Raw genomic sequence first — 19,111 nt, 5'->3', positions numbered from 1 at the left:
AAAGAGGGCCAGGTCACCCCAAATGCCCTTGAAGATTTCCTGGTTTCAGGAAGCGATGGAGTCACTGGGATTTTAGGCACTTGCAGATCTGCATCAGCAGAAATTTGTGGGACAGGGGGAGCTGGTCACCACCGCAGACCAGCTGGCAATGTCCAAGCTCAGGAGCTGAGTTTGCACTGCCCATTCCCTGTGTGAGGGTCTGACACCCTGCACCATGGGGAATGCAGAAGACACAAAGCACTTCAGCCTACAGACACTACAAACATTTTTCCCTTGATGCTTTCCATCAGTGCCATGAACCCTCTGCACGAGGAGGAAACTTAACTTCAGTAGGAACAAGGACACACCTATGCCAGGGAATGCAGCACGGTGTTCAACAAGGTCCATCTATGCAGCACTGTGAAAAGGAACTGCTCAGATCCTGCAAGGCTTCATTTGTAGCTTTCCTTGGCTTAAAAACTTTATAACACAGACTCTTACAGACAGCATTCAAGCCAGAGATGGGTTTTTGCCCAGCAGGGCTGTGTCAGCTGTGGGATGCCTGCTGCTGTCCCAGCCAGGGCTCCCAGACTGGCTGTAGCCTCGAGTCCCAAAGCCTCATCCCAGATTTGTGGAGCCTGGGTGACAGCAGATCCAGCCCTGCAAGCTGTCAGAGCAGCAGCTGGGTGCTGGGATGGAAATCAAGCTGCTCCTGTATAAATGTGCTGGGTGTTTTACACACACTCCAGAGAGCAGGAATGCCTTTGCTTAGCAGAATCCAGTGCTGCAGTTCACATTTGATTGTCCCCAGTGCCTTGGAGAACAATTACTACACAACACTCTTGGTAGCAATAAGAAGAACTTTAAATAAAGAAACTTCCCCCCCTCCTCCCCTGTGCTGTGTAATGCTCCCCCTGGTGCATTTAGGAATGTGAATTATTTACCAGATCATAAACCAAGTTGGTCACCCAGTAGGTTGTCATCCCAATGCCTGAAATGTGCTGCAGCTGCTTGGCTTTGGTCTGGTGCTCCTTGACCATGTAGAGCACAAAGCTTGCTGTGGTGATGGAGTAGCCAACCAAAACAGACATGGACACGATGATGTCCAGTAAGCTGTTGAGCCTGGGAAAAAAGGGGACAAAGATGCATTTGGTGAGTGAAAGTGGTAGATTTCCCTCACTGTGAGGCTTGGTTAGAGCTCAGAAGCAATAAGGTCCTGATTCTGGGACAGCATCTTTTATAATCCTGGAATGGTTTGGGGCTGGAAGGGATCTCAAAGCCCATACCATTCCACCCCCTGCCATGGGCAGGGACATCTCCCACTATCCCAGGTTGCTCCAAGCCCTGTCCAGCCTTGCCTTGGACACTTCCAGAGATGGCCTCACCACCCTCACAGAGGAGAATTTCTTGCTTTTTTTGCTCCCTTTGCTGATGGTAATTATCAAAGCAATGATTTCCCAAAGGGACTCACAGAACTGAGCTGCGCTGTTGGACCCCAGCATGGAGTGGAAGGGCCAAAAGGAAAATGATGTCATTGCTATTATTACTACTAATAGTAGTATTATTATGCCCACAAATGTGTGAGACTGTAACTGTGACTTCCAGATCTCCATGAGATCCTACCAATAACCCCCACAGGAATCCCCAGCTCTCGTGGCAAGTAGGACAATATTCATATATAGGGGGAATGAACACAAGTGAGAACAGTTTCATCACTTAGAGAAAGATATCCAGTAATTTAGGCTGGTTTGTAATAAGCTGGTTTGTCCCTTTTAAAGCTAAAAAATTCAGGCATCAGCCAAATGAATCTTCTTACATTACTTGTTCTTGACTCTGTCCTCCAGGATATGGGTGAGCTGATAGGAAAATACCTAAGGAGAAAAAAAATTGAAAATGTATCCAAATTAAAGCTTCCTTCACCAGCTCCTGATATTGACATAGAAATAACATAGAAAACTGAGAGAAAAGAGAAGAAAAGCAGATCAAAAGTGTGTTTCTTCTCTGTCATCTCTGTGTGATCTTGGGCAGAATTTTGAGCATCCTCCTTTTTCCTAGGCCTTCACTTGGCTGTACAGCAGATCTGAAATTCAAACCCTCGGCCTCACTCCTCCACCTGCCTGGCTGCCAGCACCATTCCCTTCCCACACTCCACATCAGGCACGGGCCTGTGGGGCTGTGGATTCCAGCTGAGATCCCTCACCACTGACACCTTCCAACTGATCAATGTTCTGTTTCAAAGCTGCTGTCTGGTTCCATTTTTTCTTTCATCACCAGGAACAAGTCTTTCCCTGCTGCCCTCCTCCACAACTGCTACCTGCCTGTGATGGATGTCTGTCCATATGGGATCTGTGGAGGTGAGAGCAGAAACCCAGGTAAGCTACAGACACTTTTGCCCCCAGTGTGGCAGTGAGTTAATTGTGAACTATTCTGTCTTAAAAAGCTAAGGGAAAAAAAATTAAAAAGAGTATTTTGATCAAAGTTACTAGCAAAAATCTAATTATCACACTGCTAAGTCCCCTGTGATGTTTAAAAAAAAAAACAAACATTAAAAATGGGTTTGTATCAGACCCAAACTGCAACTGAGAACTGCTCTGCTTATGTGCAGGTGTCTTCAGATGAGGTTTAAGTATTCCTTCTCCAAGGAGAACACCTAGCCCACAGTTCACCACAGTGCTTTTGCCATACCTGGAGGCAATTTGTGCCCACAAAAGGAAAAGGAAGAGCCCAGAGAGGCTCTGCTGGGCCACTTCCAACCTCCAGTGCAGGTCTCTGCCTTGGCCCCACCAGGACTCCACTAAGACTCCAGAGCCTGAGAAAGGGCTCCCATGTTTATGTGCCTAAAAATTAGGTTCTCAGTTAATATTTTGACACTTAAGAAAATGCCTCAGGGAGTGCTGGGGGACCTCCAGCTGCTCTTAAATCCAGAGATTTTCTATACCATGCCACCTATGGAATTTAAACTTCTTACAGTCAGATGGCAGACCTTAAGAATTATGTGATGAAGAATTATTCTGGGTAATTTTCCCTAAGAATGGGCACTCTGACAGGGGGACCAGAAGGGAGGAGCCTGAGGGTTTAGCTGACCAAATGTCATACCGAGCAAATGAATTTGGAAGGGAGGATTTAATCAGAAATTAATTTTGGAGAAAAAAAAAAAAGCCCAACCAAACCTCAGTCTTGTCATCAGTGAGAGAAATGGGATTAAAATCTTGGACTGCTGATAAAGCCATACAAACAGCCAGGAAATGTTTCCCTTCTCCAAAAGGGACAGAGAAAAAGAAAGATACTGTCTGCCTAATCTGTTAATACCTCACTATAAAGCCATTTTCCTTTACTGGAGCTCAGGCTAGAAGTCAAAATTTCCATTTCAATGCATCTTCCTTTTTTGTTAGCTGGGATTGAGAGAAGAGAAAGCACAATATACAGAAGTCAAAAGCTATTATGACTTGCTTAGTGACAGGGTAAAAAGCTTTTTATGTATTTTTTTTTTAATATGCCCAGTCTAAGTCAAACCTCTAAAGCAGGACTGGCACCTCTTTCTGACTGCTGAAGTGACAACACTCTTTTATCTGGCCATTTCAATGGTTCTTAAACCATCATTTATTTGTCACAACAACTCGATTGAGCTGCCAGGAGCGCACCCCACGGAACGTGCCTTCAGTTGTATTTCAGACTGGATTTACTCCACCTCAGGGGAACCAGCCTCAGCCACTCATTTTATTTCTCCCCTTCTCTGGCTTGGATGATTAGTGGGAAGCAGAGAATTGTCTGTCTGGTCATTTACTACTTATCATTTCTTTCCAAAAACACGTAAGCAGCGGACCAGATGGAACAAAAACTGCTGCTATTCTTTCCCCCAGAAAATTGCTATTTTGCTGGTATAAAACTTATCCTGTGAAAACTTTCTGGCTGTTCACAAGAGCTTCCTGCCTTTGCTCTTGCTACAGCATGTGTTGGGAATAGAGAGACAGAGCAGGGCTTAATAATTCAGCTGCTCTGGGATGTTCCTGCTGCTGGAAGCGCCTGGCTGGGGTCTCCTCTCTGGGCAGCTGTGATGTGTGAACTGAGGGCACACTGCAAACTCCAGAGGGGACAGCCAGGCCCTGTTTGAGGGGTGGCCAGGACAAGGCTCTGGTGTCACTCCCTGTGAGCTGAGCTGGCTGGGAGGGGAGTCTTTATGCAGTGGAGTGAGCTGGGAAGCAGCACACGCTGGGGCCACTTGTGATCAGCATCTGCTGCTGCTGCAATTCAGGGTGTCACACTCAAAGCTTCAGGCCAGATGCCTGGTTCCATTATAGCTCAATTCAGACATGTCTGTGAGCCAAGAGACACTGCCACCTGTCCCTGTGTCACCAGGGACAGCAGCCCTCTGAGATGAGCAGGGCCTGGCCAGGACATGGCTGGAGGGGCACTTCTGGTCCAAGAAAGTCAGTCAGGAGGGTTTTTGTGTTTCTGTACACAATTGCTGCTCTTGGCAGAGCAGAGCCCAGACATCTTTGTGTAAGACTTCTCAAGATAAATCTCTCTATTGTCTCTGCACCCTGGCCCTCTCTGGAAGCAGACACACCTGCAGACAGCTTTGTGCCCACACTGCACTTTGAAAGGGACTAAACTGCAAAGGGAAGAGTGCCCTAGATTACCAGCAGGAATTTGGGTTGCTGCAGTGTGTTATGGAGGGAAGCTATGAGGACCCCAAATGGGCCATCAGAACCCTTGGATCTGTGTATGTCAGGTGTCAGAGCAGAAACACAGCTGAAAATTATGTTTCTCATTTAATCCTGCCCTTCTCACTCTCACTCAAACCCAGACACACAGATGCCCACACACCCTGGGCTGCTCTCAGCAGAAGGGTGACATATTCAAATTTCCTAATCTAACCCACCCCTAGATGACCTAGAGGAGCTTTTCTCTGCATAACTAATGGGCACCTATCAAGAGCCAGCCCTTGCAGTGCCATGAGAGGCAATAAATCAATCATCAACCACTGGCATTTCTCATTTTACGTAGGAACTGGGGTCCTCCCTGTCCAGCTCCCCTGAGCCTCTGACTAAGACAAATGAACTTTGTGATTTATTCATGCTTTTCAATTCTGTTTTGAAAGGAATTGCAGAACAGTGAATAAAGAAAAGGCCTCATTGAAGTGAAGGTAAGTGTTGTCATTGCTTTCAGCAGAACCAGGATATCCCTCCAAAGGGGAGAAGTAAAGGGACACTTACCATATCTGGAAGTCTCATTTTTTGGCAAGTTGGCTCGAAGAATGAAGTTGTTCAAGCTGTTGAGATAAGCTGGGAGGCTGTGATAACCCTCAGGATTGTACCACACCTGTACACAATTGAGAAATTGAAACAATTTGGGAGTTATTGTTGACAACGTGTTGGTTTGTCCTGTTTCACTTGTACAAACTACCTCACATTTTAGCCCTGCTGCTTTACAACATTTTCATTGAGCTGAACCAGAGAAATTGGCATATCAGAATGCACCAGCCAGTCCTTGTTATGGTACATACATCCCCTCATGAGATAAAGGTGCTGCTAATTGATCTTTTCACCTCTGTATAATAAAATTATGACAGCAGAAAAATTGCCTCCTGCTAGCAAGAGAAGTGAGACCAATAAAGAAGAATGGGGAGAGGAAAGAAAATGAACTGCAAGTCATCTTTGTCATGCCAAGCTGCAGATTTCAGAGGGTTTTGCTTTCTTATTTGAAATATCCATGAACTTGACATAGCTTCTCCCGAGTCCCCCACTTCCCATGCCAGGATGAGCAGGTGGAGGTTGGTTACCTTAGTCAGTGTTCTGTTGGGGGGCACTGGCTTGATGTCAAACTGCAGATCTGCTGTCAAAGGCAGCCCAAAGCTCCAGCCACCATACCTGAGTGAAAACCAGAGGGAAATGTATTGCTGCCCTCATCCCAAAGCTCTGATTCCCTTGGATGGGCCATGCCAACGTGGCACTGCCCCCCCAGGCAATTCCGGCCTGACTTCAGAGAGCTTATTCCAGTGTGGGGCCAAGTCACCTCTCCCCTGGGAGCCTTTCTTTGGGGGGAAAAACCCCAGAAGCTTGGCAACCTTGTCACAAAACTGCTGAAAGCCTCCCTTTGAGGAAGACCCTGGAGCCCAGTGGACTCCTGAGCTGTGCCTGCCACTCCGGGGTGAGATGCTGCTTCTGACTGTGGAGATGAGCAGCTCAGTTTATCAGTGGCAGATGGACACGTCTCCTGCCAGCCTTAGTGGCAGGTGACCTCTGCCCCAAGCCCTGCTGTGCAGCTGCCTGGCAGAGCCCAGACCCACTCCACAGCGCAAGGAAATGCTCAGACTCTGCTCTCACTGGAATGAGATGCACTCCTCCAAGTGAAGCACACACAGAGACTCTTCAGAGAGTCAAATCTGGAGGAAAATCTCTCCCCAGGGTTTACTTCATGACAGGCTGTGTCAGATTTTCCTCTTTTTAAAGATTTGAGTCAGACAAAGGCTTGGCTGTAGATCCAGCCCCAATATGCCAGGTGATTGACATGTTATCCCCAGGCTATGACCTGCTATATCAAGCAGAGCACTTGCACGAGCCTTTATCTTTTATCCATGATTGCAGGACACTTCAGCTCCTTTCAGCAGATTCTAAACCCCTGCCAGAGCACTGCCAGCTCTTCGGGCAGAGAGGATGTGGCAGGTGTGGGATGTCCTGCCTTGCTCCCAGTGGCACTCAGCAGAGAGGAGGGGGGTTTATGCTGTACCGTTTCTGCAGGAAGTCTTTGGTGGTTGCCAGGATGTAGGTCTCCACATTGTGCCCTGTCAGGTTGTAAAGTGTCCGTGTGGAGAAGGTCCTCCTGTGAGGGGGAGTGTAGTTTGTCTGTGGACACGTCTGAGGAGAGACAAACAAAGAAAAACTTTAGTGCTTGTGTTTTAACTAAAAACCACCACATTAGGACAAGATTGAGAGCTTGCCATGGCAGCAGTCTGGTGCTGAGCCCCATTCCTGCAGAGGCTGCTCCTTCCCAAGCCAGGATGCACAGACACACAGCACACATTCCTGCACATGGTCCCCAACACATCCAGGGACGTGCTTAAAAACAGCCTCTGCTTAAATCTACCCTTCAGTTCCCCTGGCATCAGTGGGACCTTGAAATGTGCTTCATGCTATGTAGGAAGATTTTGGCTGAATCAAGGCTGATCCTACTTAGCAGAGTGACTGCACAGACAACTGCAGAGGGCAAAACAACTCACAGGGCAGAAAACTCTGTGGTGGCCTCAAACTCTCATCTTCCATTTCTCAGCAGCTACACTCTACATTTCTGCTTTACTGTCAGTCACTGGAAATGTTTTCCTGGGCTTCAGAGAAACCTTGAATTAGTACTGAATATATAATTTAACATGCTGAGGGCCAGTCACATCAGTGTTTCATGAGGCTGAAGTGTCCTCCCAGACAGCATGTTGGCTTCTTCCTTCAGCCCATCCATAACAAAAGCCCTGGACTCCCCCATTGTGCATCTGTTCATCTGAATACACAAAATAGCTTCCTCCATGCTGAGGAACACCTGCCTGTGCCTGCTAGAGGTGAGAATCAGCTTTGAACATTATCCAAACTTGCTGGAGAAATTATGCCAATACTTTTAAACATGAGAAATTAAATGCATGTCCAGAAAACTGCACAAAATAGCTGTGTTTTAAAGAATGACTAGAAACGTTCAGCTAAGTACATTCTTTATGTTAAAAGGCATCACATTGTGCCATGAGTTTATTTGCTATGGCAAAAACTGAGGACAGGTGAGCAGCACTGGAGGGAGGAGAGCTCAAACCCAAACTGAACTGTAAAACTGTAACACCCTTGGGGCAGAATCTGCCTTTTCCCCATGTGCAGGCAAATCCCACCAGCACCCATATCTGGCTCTGTAGGTAGCACTGTAATGCAAATAATTAGTATTATTAATCATTAATATTTAGAACAAAGAGCAAATCTAGACTTTGCATAAAATTAAATTCTGAAGAGCAAGCAGCAAAAGTAGCTGTGATTTTATGTAGTGCTTGTCTAAGATGAAATCTTCCTCTTGAACACATGCTCACCTCTGTCAAAAGGGACAATCATACAACATTCAAGAACACCATTAAACCTTTTCCCACCATGGGAAGCAAGGCAGGGATGTTAGGGTGTGATTCTTCTGAGGATGCTGTTTCCTTTCCTGCCCCCAGACTGGTGCAGACAGTGGTTATCCAGCGTGCAAATTGAACAAGGCCAAAGAGAGACAAGAGGACTTGGAATGCTGAGTCCCCCTTAGCATCATGCCAGCCCCTAAAACCACTCCCAACAAACAAGGCAGGCCCCCAATTATCCCCCAAGGCCCCTCACTTTTGGGTTTATCCAAATTACCTGGATGCCATCTGTGCAGTTGCAGGCAGAATACTTAGTTCTCTGGTTTCCACTGGTAATCCACTGGCCAAGCATGTCCTCTGTTAAACACTGCCTGAAAAGGAACACATTTTCCTCTGAGGCTCTCTGGGCTCAGGTGTGCAAATGAAGCTAATTGCTGTCATGTTTAATGACAGCAAGGCTGGCAGTTGGGCAGCTCCAGCAAAAAAGCAGAGCTTCTTGTCAGCTCTGTGTGGTTCAGGGAATCCCCAGCCTCCTGCTGCTTCCTGTGCCCCTTGGCAGAGAGCCCTCCCTGCTGCTCCCTGTGCCTGGATTTGCTCAGCTATCAGATGGAATCCAGGCACCACTTCATTCCTACAGTAGACGGTGCAAGGAATTGTCTCTCAGAGGCCAAAAGCATCTGAAACCTGCTCAAAAGCAAGGGCTATTGTTGTGGCAATCCCTGGGCACTCCTGTGATGGGCTGTATTGCCTGGACAGTCACTGCAAACACCCAGGGTAAATATTTGCCTGCATGAGCATTCATGTCTGCCCAGGACTTTACCATCCTGAGAATTTACCTGCAAAGCCCAAAACAAACCAAGCCTCATGGCACAGCTTCTAGATAGAGGTAACAAATACCATGCTGAGGACTTGCTGTGTGGGCTCACGTTATAATTGGAATTATTGGGGCGGCAAGGACCACTTCCTAGAGAGGAGAATTGCTTGTTTTCATCCTGGAATCCTGCCACCACCAAAGCTGCTTCCTTATCACTCCTAATAATGCAGGAGTCCAATGCATGAGAGTTCTGCCGATGATCAAAGATGGTTATTAAGGTCTAATGGCTAACAGTGTCATGCCAATTCTCTTGCAGGTTTGGAATTTAAGTGGAAAAAAACCCCCAAGAACTACTTACAAATTGCTTTCGTTCATGCACGTGTTATCCGTCCCAGGGAAAGCCAGCATGGAAGAAACTAAAGCAGCTGTGGTTTCATTAAAATTCCTAAGAATTAACAAAGAAAAACAGAAAACAGGAGAAGGTTCAAAGAATTTCCACTACCACTGTACAGAGGAAAACGGTATTTGAATGAAACAGGATTTAAGATGTTGAATAATTGAGTATTTGTGGAAGCAGCGCTGAAGGACACGCAGTACGTGAGGACAGTCACACAGGTTTAAAAGGAGCCCTCATCACCTCAGCTACTCCAGAGATTTGCTGCTTCTAGATCCAAGCAAGATACTTTTGGACAATCAAGTTTCTCTTTATGGGGAGAAAAATCTACTGCAATTTCCAGGAACTGCTTGCAGCCCTGTCTCAATCAGGTCCCTCATCCGTGACACCCACTTGGTTTTGACCATTCAAGAAGATTGTCCTTGGCTCTGCCCCAGCTCTCTGGCAATGATCCAAAAGGAAAAGCAGGGAACATTAGGAAGAGAGGACTCAGACATGCAGCTCTGGCTCATTCCCCCATCTAGCAGGACTGAAGTGGAAAGGTATGAGGAATCCTGGGAAGAACATCTAGAGCAGATGACCTTAGAGCTAAATTTTGTATTTCTGACTTAGAGCTGAGAATTGCTGGAGAAAGAAAGAGGTTCACAACATGAAAATCAAATGACACCAACTATAGTTGTTTTGGTAACAGGAATTTTAAGGAGAATGAAATTATTCAGTAGTGGCATCCTAACAACCCTGGAAAAGCACATGCTCTTCCAATTGCCTGTGTGCCCTGGACCAGCATGGCCTGGCCAGGAAAGCACATCCTGTGCTAACAGAGGGGAGGGCAATGCTCACAGGATGGATAGAATTTGATCCCAGAGTCGCAATGTTGGAGTCAATTGATGTGAGTACCTCATTTCACACTGGGGGAGGAGCATATATGTATACATTAAGAAAATCCCTATGGCTGCTATGGGGCTGAAGGACTCCAATGGGAAACACCAAGAACATTCCTCAGACATTTCATAGTTAAATCCAACTGAGAGGTGGTTTTTCTGAAGTTTTCTGGTCTGAGCCAAGCCATCTCCTCAGAGATCCCTTGGGAATAGGGTTTCTCTGTGTTGTCTGCACAACATAACTACATGTCCTATGTGTAGGACACTGGCTGTGCTCAGAAATAAGCCTGAAGAGTTATGAATTGATGTTTCATGTTTTAGCTTTCATATTTTTCAGATTCTGTGCTGCTTTAGTGTGCACTTCTGAGCTTCATATTAGGGGATGGTGAGCTCTCTTCACAGAGTAGGGAGACAAAACAATTTATTCTCTATCTGGGGACCAAGGACAAATGATCCAAATCTCAGGCCCAAGAGCATAAACAATGGCAGAATGAAGAGAGAAAAACAAAGAGAATGGGACTTCATAACCTAAAGCTATAATTGGACAATTAACTCCAATATGCAAATGGAGGAGAACTTACAAAAGTGAGAGACCCTGTGACCGGTCTCCATTTTGTGACCATTTTGGGTTCACCTGGGGTGTAGCCCTGGCTGGGCTCTTGTGCTGCCCAACGTGGATACATTGAGGCTTTTTAATAAATCCCTGCTTTATTCTTTAACTCTGTCTGGTTTCTGTTCTGGGTCAGCCTTCTCAAGGCATCCCTGGGTGCCAAGGAGCAGCACTCACCCAAAGAAGTCTGCCTGGTCGGCCGTGCCATACAGAGAGGGGGACAGCAGCAGCTCGGGGTACTCGGTCTCCTTGGTCCTCAGTGTCCCCAGGCCCATGGCAGCCATCACAAAGAGCACGGGGAGGATGACCTGGGCGATGAAGCCGCGGACATCCCGGCGGGTGTGGTGGAACCTCTTGATGAACAGGGCTGAGGTTCTCTTCAGCAGCAGCGGCAAACCCCGCAGGCTCTTGGACCTGATCAGGAGCTGGTCTGGGCACAAAGGACGGCATTTGGTCACGGCTCAGCATTTATGCAATGATGGTTAAGGAGCACTCTGGGATGGTACTTTGCTTCCTGCACACATTTACAAGATGGCAAATCCAAACTACTAAGGTGGAGCAAACACAGGACCAGGAGTGGGACAGCATTCCAGTCATAAGCTCATGTAACACCAGTATTTTGTTAAATTTCAAATGTGTACATGTAGTGACCTTCAGTGTGATACCTTGCAAGAGGAACACAGGCTTCCATCTTTCCTTCCTACATCCCTCCTACCCAGCTGCAACTTACAGGGGAAACATATTTTTCTTTTAGATTTGCAAGCTGAAATTTTTCATAATTTAAAAAGCAAGTCCTCAGAAAAATAAATAACAGAATTAATCCTGAAATAAGAAAACAAGCACAAGCCACTGGGCCTCTTGCATGGACAGGTTTTGTGGTATACGAAAAGCAGAGCCAAATCCTGTGCCAGCTATTCTTCTTTATGAAATATTAACCTGTATAATACACCATGAAGCAAATCCTTTTCAGCCTTTTTTAAGGGTGAAACAAAACACTTTTCTACATGAGTGACTGTTTACAGTAACATTTACAGTGCAGGTCAGCTTTGAGAAGTACAAAAATACCTCTATGTTGTCCCTTGGATGCCTTCCTGACTATAAATGGTATATTTATAAGTACAAAACAGTGGAAGCATTGCAGCCAGGTATGTCTCATTTTTGGGCTGGGCCATCTTTAGGAGGTCTCAATCCTCCAGAGATAGTGGTGTAGCTTGGCTCTTTTCTGAATTTACCCGACTGTCTGCTCCCTTGGGCTCCTTTACCAAACTGCAGTGTCTGGGGCACATCAAAAGGCATCAAGGAGGACCCAGCTCAGAGCTGTGCTGCTTTTCCAAGAAGCTAAGGGATTTCCATTAAGTTTTTTTCCAATTCTACTAGTTATGGGGAAATAATCCTCTACCATCTATTACGGCAATTACTTGCAGAGGTACACATTTACTTTTTCACCCACATGCTGCATTTGATTAAATTAAAACCTGGATCAATTTAAAGGAAGGCAGATGCAAACAAAACCCCTTCAGTAATTTATCCTGTGATTCAGACTATTCCAAAGCAGGGGATCTAAAGGACTGATGAGTGCTGCATTTCCAGTGATTTATAGGGCTTGTGATTCCTGGCTGGGTGAAATGTGGTTTTCAACAAAGAAAAAGACAGGGAGCTCAAATCAGTCCATCTGTTAGTGTTTGCATCTGCAGTAAATCTGGAAGAAACCCTGAAGGTGATTGAGTACCGTCTCTTTCTGTGAAGGTGTCTGTGCTCAGAGACATTTCGTCACCACCAGTGTGACCACTGACTCCAGGCAGCTGATGGGGCAGTGCAGCATCTTCCTGCTGGTCCTTCACTAGCTCTTTTGTCAGATTGAGGAACACCTATGGAGCAAGAAAATATAAAGGAAAATTTGTCCAAATGACTCCCTTTACCAAAACACTTACCAGAATCCACTCTCCTGCTTTGTAGCTGTAGTTGGTGCAGCAGTTATGTACTATGATCCTCTTTCTATTCCCTTTGTGCTCCATGAGAGAAATTAACTTTTTTTTCCATATAAGCTTGTTATCCAACTCCTTTTCACCTCCTGTCTCTGTTCTGCTGCAGCAGTGGAAACTCAAACCTGTTTCCCTGGGATATTCACCCTCTAGCTCCTGACAAACCCACTGCCTCCGTGCCAGGAGTGTGCAGTCATGGCACACGGGTCATGATGTACAACTGCACATGGCATATGATGTACAACTAATTCTTGATGCCTTAGGAAAACACCTTAAAAGAAAGCAAGAAATTCTGAGCAGGAAGGTAACAACGTCCCTCCCTCCCTCCCTTCTGCAAGACATGGGTCATCACTGCTCATCATTTACTTTTTATTTCTGATGCAATTAAATGTGTTTATTTGACCAGTGATTTCCCATGGGCAGAAAGGTGCCTGTATTACTCTCTCCTCAGTCTGAACTCCAGTGCCTCATTTTCTGGATAAAACATGAAAAGGCTGTCAGCAAGGTGAGACAGTGCATTAGTATGTGTATAGATTTCTAGATGCATCTACACACTCATGTGCACCTAAGTGTAACCCTCCCTTCCTTTCCTCCCTGTCTGAAGCCCTCACGTAATTCCTAACATGCCCAGAGAGCAGAGCCACACAGTGCTGTGAAATTAATCTCCGTGACATTTCAGCAAATCCAGCAGCTCCTGAGCTCGTACCTCTTCCACAGTTGTGTTGGAAATCCCGTAGCAGCCCAGGTGGAGATCATTCAAGCTGGTGTCCAGGGCTCTGAGAAGGGCCTGGTAGGCCCCTGACACCGTGGACTTGAAAGGGGGAAGCACATACACGAGCTCTCCACCAATATCCTCCTTGAGATAAGCCTCTGGGAGATAGGACTGGATCAAGGAGGTCACTGCTGTGGTGTCACATTCCTCTATCATGTTCTGAAAAAGGAGGAAAACACTCTGTGGTCACTGAAAAGGTGGCAAGGTCAACCTTCCTCCGGCAGGACGTAGCCCAAATCCTCTCCCAGAGCACAGCTGGTGATCTCAGCCCAGCTATCCAGCATGTCAGGGTAAATATCAAAAGCAGATGAAAGTGGGTTTCTGGCCCTTGAAAAAGGGATGTGTGACAGTCTCCCATCTTGGTCCATCTAAAACCTCACCAGGTTGGGCTGAATCAACCACTTTGCAGTGCTAGAGGTTTGTAGTACAACAGAGCTCTCTGGCCTGGCCAGCAGAGACCTTAACGTGGCTGCCAGCACAAACTCACTCTTTTTCCCATGAAAAATGGGGCTTGCTCATGGCTCTTTTTTCATTTTCTCTGACTCCAGTGCCGGCAGTCTGGAAGCAGGGCTGGTCTCTCAGGGTACCTGTCTGCTGGGGCTACCAACAGCACTCTAATAGATGCTAGCAAGAGCAGAGTTCCCCACTCCTTGCAAGCAGAACACTTTGCCCCATGCCAGACACTATGGATGGGATTTTTTCCTGCTTTATTCCTCTGAACTGCAGAGTTCACATTCTGCATCCTTGCCTTTAACCTTCAAGGAGACCCTGATCTTTTTCAACAAAGCAGAGCCCTGACATCCCTGTTTTCACAAGGCCATAGAGATCACTTAGCTCCTGCTAATACATCCCTCAACCAGCCCTGATGACTCCCTTGGAGACAGAGCTGCCAGGAGCTCTATGACCAGCTCAGATACAAACCTTCTTTTTGGTAAGGGTCAGGTGGTAGCCATCCCCAAAGGTTTCCTTGAGGTAGAAAGGTGAGCCACAACATTTGAGCCCTCCATGCTCTAGGAAGGCAATCCGGTCACTCAGAACTTCTGCTTCGTCCAGGTGATGTGTGGAGAGAATGATGGTTCTGCCTGGAAAACACAGTCACCACAGAATGAACACCTGGTTTTATGGCAAGTAAGTCCACATTATTAAACCCATTACAATGAATGTTTATAGTTGTTTTATTTTATCACATTCTGGTCAGATCTGTCCTTATCTCAACAGTGAGATGGGTGAAAGCCTCAATGAATGAGGGAGCACGGAGTATCAAGTAAAAATCAACTGCATTTTTTGGTAATTATTAGTGAAATTGGATGAAAGGAAACAAGAGAGACAAATTTTACAGTATTGTAAGCTGTGTCCTATGGTGAAGTTATTTTTTAAATGACACTGTGAATTTACAGAAACCAACCAGGATGCACCCTCCAGAATTGCAAAATCCCAGACTCCCAAAATTCTTTCTCTCTGGCCTCCAAAACCCACAATTCAAAGCCACTGGTACTGTCTTTGTAAAGTGACACAAATCACCTTTGTCTCTGGGCAGCATCTCCTCTCATCACAGTACCTTTCTTATTCTTGGAGATGATTTCCCAAATACTCCTCCGGGAGCACGGATCCACCCCCGTGGTTGGTTCATCCAGAATCACCACCCTGGATCCCCCCAGGAGAGCAATAGCTATGGATAACTTCCTCTTCATCCCCCCAGACAGGGTGCCAGCCAGCTTATGACGATGGCTGTACAGACCAGTCTCCTTCAAAGTCCTGGAAAGCAAAGGGAAAACAACTCTCAAAAGTTGTCATTTAAGCATCTTTTCCAAGCAGGGAATTTGAAAATACCTGAAAAAACTGTAACTGGAAATGAAAACCTGCTCAAGTATGGACTGCTCTGCTGAGCAGAGTCAGTGTAGAGTCACTCTGCAGCTCAGTCATTGGGATTTTCATCTGAAATATTTTTGAGGATGTTTTCAAAGTTTTCATCTGACAAGTCAAGGTTAAAGGCTCAACCCCATCAACTGAGACATGAAGATCCAAACTCCCTGGGATGTTCTGGTTGCTTCATTTCTCCACAGAACCAATAAAGCCAACATCATCTTTCTGACTGGTTGATTAAATCTCTCTCCAAGGTAAATTGTAAAGCAGCAAGGAGTAGACCCTTAGGCCTATAAATTCATCCAAATAATTGCCACAGCAGCCTGTAAACCCCTTGGAGAAAAGATATTGTTTTCTTACAGTATAGGTATCAATACATTCCTCTAATCAGAGCAAGGCACCATTGAACCCTAAGCTGGAGCTGCAACACCTCCAATCCATGATTTTGAGCTTTGCAGGGGCACTGGCACCACCACATGACTATTTTGACAGCTTCTCTCCTTTCTCCTGCCCTGCTAATTTTATACCTCCTCACTTCTTGGTAGAGCTCTTGCTTGCTGCAGTGAGGGACTTTGATGTAGCCATAGAGCAGCAGGTGTTCCTTGGTGGTGAGGTAGTTGAAGAGCACATCGTGCTGCATGCACACCCCCATGTTCTTCCTGATCACCTCCTGGTCAGTCCTGATGTCTTTGCCATACACAAAGATCGTGCCTGATGACGCAGGGAACAACCCAGTCAAAATAGATCTGAAGGAAAAATAAATAGAAAGAGCAAGTTAGAAAAAGGAGGAAGCCATGGGTAATTTTTTTTATGTGGCCTTGGAGCTATCACCACTTCCAACGTTCCTTGTATCCCCCTCCCACTCTTTCCAGCCAGACACCACTGCCCACTGTGAAAATAAGAAAATAAGCCAAATGTCCTGTTGCCCAGCCATGCTCTGGCAGAGCAGAGGCCAATTAACATCCACAGACATCCTTGTTCTCCCCTGTAGGATAGCAGGGGCAAGCTCAAAGCTCACCCTGGCTACTCCTTGCCTCTACTTTTACCTGCTGCAGCCTCCTTCTCCCTAGGTCAGGCCACTGCATATCCCACACACTGAGGAATGCCCTTAACTTCCAGTTTAATTACTGGGAATTCAGAGAATGCAGTCACTCCTTATTTTCTGGTTTGCCTGGAGTGCCCACACAGCCTCATATTGTAGCTACAGCTGAGACTGAGAACCACCTCTTTGTCTGACTAACCACAGCAGAGCATGGAGACCTGATTTCACTGCCACTATTCATGAGAAATGGGAGAGGAATTCTCAATGAGACACCTCACAGTGGGCAGCACTTTCATCTACTTCAAGCAAATAATCACCCACCAAGCAGGAGCTGAGTCAAACTCCCTCTGCTCAGAATAACTACTTGCACATTACAGCTCAGTTTTGGTGCTGTCCTGCAGGTACTAAAGGGAGAAGATGCATCTCAGACTGCCCTCCACCTTCACAAGAGTTTTCCCTCTCTCTTGGGACTTTTAACCATCATTTAAAAGCAGTAACTTGTGACCTTACTCAGGATTTGAAGCTTGTGCTAAGTTTCAGGCAGATTTTATACTTTTCTGCATATCACCTTTGCTACACTTTGCAAACAGAATATGAGGTGAATTGATAATAAACTGAGGTGAAGCACACATCTGTCTTACTGACTTCAGCTCTTCGGAGGCTTCTATTTATCAGCTTAATGTTCCTTTCAGAGATATGCATATATATATCAGTGGAGAAATCAAGTTCTACAGGTCTGTTTTAGTGCTGTTATCTAACAAGTCAAATAATAATTTATAAACAGCAAGGCTGAAAGGCCAATGCATTAATCCCCTGCCATTCCAGCCCAGCCAACACATGAGTCTGTACAGCTGAAGTGTATCTTTATTAAGTTTTCTTGCTAGTATCACTTCAGCTTTGGTGTGTGCATGAGCTCCCCACAGCTTCCAGAACAACCTAACCCCAGGCCAAGGAACAAAACACCTGAACAGCTGCTGTGCTATGTATCCCAGGTATCTCAGCACATTAAAAAGCATATTCCTAAGCAGAAAAGCACCTTTTAGAACCTAAAGAATTTTAACAGATGAAGGAAGTCCTGAGGTTATCCATGAGCAAGATAAAACTACATGAGGGATTTGGCCTGTGAAGCACCTTCCTCAGTCTCCCACTGCTGCACAGCCCTGCTTGTGCTCTTGCTCACCCAACCACACCGCACAGGATAAAAAAGAGCTGCTTTAAAGGATACACACATGGTTGTAGTTTTCCCAGCTCCATTGTGTCCCAGCAGGGAAGTGATATCCCCTTCATAAAAGTTGAGGCTGAGGTTGTTCACTGCAGCTTTGGATCCATAAACCTTTGTTATGCCATGGAGGGAGACTCCCAAGGTGAGGTCGGTGGGCTCTGGTTCCACGTGAGGGTGGGGGGCACCTTTGACACCAAGAGAAGGGTCAGGGACAGTTACTGCAGGGCAGCAGGTGTTGTGCTACTTTTCTCATCTCAGAGGAAACCAAAATACAGCAAAGGCAAGTGCCTTTCAGCCAGGAATATTCAGAACATGTCACAGGATCTGTATCATTTTGAACTCTCTGGGATTTTACCTTTTTACTTCTGAAGCTTCTAATAACTCCTGACAACAGGCATTAATCACTTCTGAAAAGGTCTCATATTTAGGTGTTTCAGAGCACCTAAGTTTATTTATACTAAACAGGCACAGAAATTAGAGGACATGAAGCGAAACTACAGAGTTATTTTCAGTTAGGTGGAACCAGCAAGCTTTTATGTGTGATCTCAATATTTTACAGGCTAAATATTTAAAGAGATAAGCAAAGAAGCACACGTGCCCTTTGCCAAGTGGAAATCTGTATTTGCATGCCCAAACAAAAGTGCATTTCTACACAGAGAGACAGGCATGGAAGGTAACTGCCCAACTACAACACACACGAATATGAGTGTGAAAATCAGTACTGACTCTCCACAACAAATAGGAAGAACAAACATAATTTAAGGGCCAGATTTCCATTCATGTGAGTACCAGCTTTCAATTTTTCCTGTGCTTCAAAATAAGAATCAATGGTGTATTCTGAGTATGGTGCCCCTTTACAAATTTGGTTTTGTTTACGCAAAATATAAGTTATTATTGCTACCCCTTCTAGTATCCACATACATATCTTGTTGGGGAGGGTGACTTCTTTCCTTAACATCAGCTTGGAGAAGAGCAGGCCTCTTTGTTTCTCATTCCAGAAGGGCAGGTAGCTGTTGTATTCAATCCAGTAAGATGGAAGCAGTGGGAAGTACCAGGGAGCAGCCATGCCATATCTACCTGCAGGAACAGGAGTCTCGTTCAGCTATCTGTTCTCAGGAAGTGCCACTGTTGGGGTGCACTCAAAATAGCAAAAATTAACTTCACAGAGATTTCTTGATAATGCTCATGCACTACCATGACTTGTTAAAGACTTTTTCTGATTGGCACAATAGGAAGCACTCGCTAATTTGTTATTCTGAGTAACTCCATAGCTGGAGGGCAGGAGAACTTTACATTTTCCACTGGGTACATTTCCGTATGCCAGTGGACTGCTTCATTAGGTGGGAAGAAAAAGAAAAGACAAATGTACTGGCTCTTGCCCCAAGGCAGGAATTACTTTTTGAAACCAAATGATGTAAGTAACACAGCTCGAAATCAATCAGCTCACAAATGCAGTCTAAGATGCTCCA

At 45.7% G+C, this 19,111-nt stretch overlaps 1 protein-coding gene across 1 annotated transcript in view; it reads right to left on the bottom strand.

Annotated features, from left to right (window-relative positions):
- ABCA12 (ATP binding cassette subfamily A member 12) overlaps nucleotides 1-19,111 on the bottom strand; it is a 104,852-nt gene that overhangs the window by 13,096 nt on the left and 72,645 nt on the right. The window contains exons 30-44 of the mRNA XM_072931868.1: nucleotides 18,564-18,719; nucleotides 17,650-17,827; nucleotides 15,906-16,124; nucleotides 15,074-15,270; nucleotides 14,437-14,597; nucleotides 13,450-13,674; nucleotides 12,491-12,629; nucleotides 10,939-11,191; nucleotides 9,235-9,321; nucleotides 8,340-8,433; nucleotides 6,709-6,836; nucleotides 5,762-5,849; nucleotides 5,196-5,301; nucleotides 1,796-1,850; nucleotides 924-1,101 (exon numbers count right to left, since the gene is read on the bottom strand). Coding sequence (XP_072787969.1) covers nucleotides 924-1,101; nucleotides 1,796-1,850; nucleotides 5,196-5,301; nucleotides 5,762-5,849; nucleotides 6,709-6,836; nucleotides 8,340-8,433; nucleotides 9,235-9,321; nucleotides 10,939-11,191; nucleotides 12,491-12,629; nucleotides 13,450-13,674; nucleotides 14,437-14,597; nucleotides 15,074-15,270; nucleotides 15,906-16,124; nucleotides 17,650-17,827; nucleotides 18,564-18,719 — 2,264 coding nt within the window. The remainder of the gene's footprint in view (nucleotides 1-923; nucleotides 1,102-1,795; nucleotides 1,851-5,195; nucleotides 5,302-5,761; nucleotides 5,850-6,708; nucleotides 6,837-8,339; nucleotides 8,434-9,234; nucleotides 9,322-10,938; nucleotides 11,192-12,490; nucleotides 12,630-13,449; nucleotides 13,675-14,436; nucleotides 14,598-15,073; nucleotides 15,271-15,905; nucleotides 16,125-17,649; nucleotides 17,828-18,563; nucleotides 18,720-19,111) is intronic.

This window comes from Taeniopygia guttata, chromosome 7 (genome assembly GCF_048771995.1).
Source record: "Taeniopygia guttata chromosome 7, bTaeGut7.mat, whole genome shotgun sequence".
NCBI classification, from domain to species: domain Eukaryota; kingdom Metazoa; phylum Chordata; class Aves; order Passeriformes; family Estrildidae; genus Taeniopygia; species Taeniopygia guttata.
The sequence above is the reverse complement of the archived record's forward strand: the minus strand, read 5'-3'. Positions and strand labels throughout refer to the sequence as shown.